Below are 1,849 nucleotides of genomic sequence, written 5' to 3'. Positions count from 1 at the left end.
AATTAAGTTAAACGGATTATATTGGCCACATGATGTACTCCAAGCAATTACCAGATGTGATTGCTTCTCATTGTCTCTATTGCCACTACCTTGGTCCAAAGTCACAGTCATTTCTCCCTTGGATAACTTCAACAGTCTTCTAACTGATCCCTCTACTTTTACCTTTGCTCCCACCCCAGTTTCCCGAATATGCTCCATATAGCAGCTGAAGCAATCCAATTAAAATACAAGTTGAACCCACTGGCTCTTCTACTCAAAACCACTGATTTTACATCTTACTCAGAGTAAAAATCCAAATCCCTTATCGTAACCTATAAAGCCCAGACCCTACGTCATCTGGCTCCCTACTGCCGCTCTTGTGCTGCTCGCCTACCCCCTTTTCCTCTGCTTCTGCCACCTCAGCTCTCCTAATGTCTTTGAACACCCAGCCATGCCCACCTTAGGACCTTGGCACGTGCTGCTTTCTCCTCTCCTTGGAATCCTCTTTTCACACATATCCCCATAGATCATTCCTGAACTTCTTTCAGGTCCTTTTCTTTAAAAGAAAAAAACCGGGCCGAGCCCGTGGCTCACTCAGGAGAGTGTGGCGCTGGGAGCGCAGCGACGCTCCCACNCGGGCCGAGCCCGTGGCTCACTCAGGAGAGTGTGGCGCTGGGAGCGCAGCGACGCTCCCACTGCGGGTTTGGATCCTATATAGGAATGGCCGGTGCGCTCGCTGGCTGAGCGCAGTGTGGGTAACACCATACCAAGGGTTGCGATCCCCTTACCGGTCACGAAAAAGACAAAAAAAAACCCCCAAAAAACCCCAACAAAAAACAAAAACAAAAAACTCTCTCTTATTTAGATTTTCCGTCTCCCTGGCTATCTTATCTAAATTTTTTAATTTTCTCTTTAGTATTTCAATATCTCCCTCCTTTTTCTTTTTTTACTGTAATATTTATCAGCACCTAGCTTACCAAAGGTACACTGATTTGCCTTGCTGAGTGTCTGCTGACCGCACTAGAATATAAATCTGTAAGGGCAAGAAATTCTTTATTTTTGGCTTATTTTGTTCACAGCTCTACTTTCAGTTGGAAAAATGCCTGGCATGGAGTAGGTACTCAATAAATATTTGTTGAATGAACAAATGAATATTACCTCTCACCTCTTCACATGGCTTTCCCTTAACCAAGCCAATAAAAGCCTGTGATTATTCTATATGGTAAGAATAATTCCTTTCATTTCTAAATCATTAAGACACTCTGAAGAATAGGCTTCAACTCTTGAATTTTTGGTGACAGAGAACACATCTTTGCATGATACATGGCATTATTACAGATTCTACAGTCTGTAATTTCTATTATTATGATATTGTGGAAGGGTGCTATCCATGACCAAACCAAGCAGATGATATTTGGACTTAAAATATATCATTTTTGAGAAGCATAAAATTTCATCTGAACAATCCCAGGAAAAACATACTAGAACTAGACCTTATAACTTACTTGGAGATTCATTATTTTCACAGGTTTCTTCTTCGTTTGTTGCTGCTGCTGCTTCCTCCTCTTCTTCTAGGTCATCAGTATCTCCTGACTCATCACTGTCTTCCACCCACTTGCCTGGCATGAGTCCTGCTGAGTCATAGGAGTTGCACAGAGGACCCACGATGTGAGAGATGAAGGATTCCTGAAGATTGGCCAACTGAGGAGCAGAACGGTCCATGAAGGGGCTTATGGGTAGCCCAAGGCTGGCCTCTTCATCACCCTAGAAATAGAAATTTAGCACGAATAGTTAGCTAGAAAGGCAAATGACAAGGTAAGCTTAAAATATAAGTCAACACTTATCAAGCATCTGAAATGTGTAAATATGA

The 1,849-nt window shown here is 42.5% G+C and overlaps 1 protein-coding gene across 1 annotated transcript in view; it reads right to left on the bottom strand.

Moving 5' to 3' along the window:
- PDE3A (phosphodiesterase 3A, cGMP-inhibited) overlaps positions 1-1,849 on the bottom strand; it is a 121,616-nt gene that overhangs the window by 10,680 nt on the left and 109,087 nt on the right. The window contains exon 14 of the mRNA XM_008582365.1: positions 1,485-1,743. Within this exon, the coding sequence (XP_008580587.1) occupies positions 1,485-1,743 (259 nt within the window). The remainder of the gene's footprint in view (positions 1-1,484; positions 1,744-1,849) is intronic.

The sequence above is a fragment of the Galeopterus variegatus genome, unplaced genomic scaffold (assembly GCF_000696425.1).
Source record: "Galeopterus variegatus unplaced genomic scaffold, G_variegatus-3.0.2 Scaffold2592, whole genome shotgun sequence".
NCBI classification, from domain to species: Eukaryota; Metazoa; Chordata; class Mammalia; order Dermoptera; family Cynocephalidae; genus Galeopterus; species Galeopterus variegatus.
The sequence above is the reverse complement of the archived record's forward strand: the minus strand, read 5'-3'. Positions and strand labels throughout refer to the sequence as shown.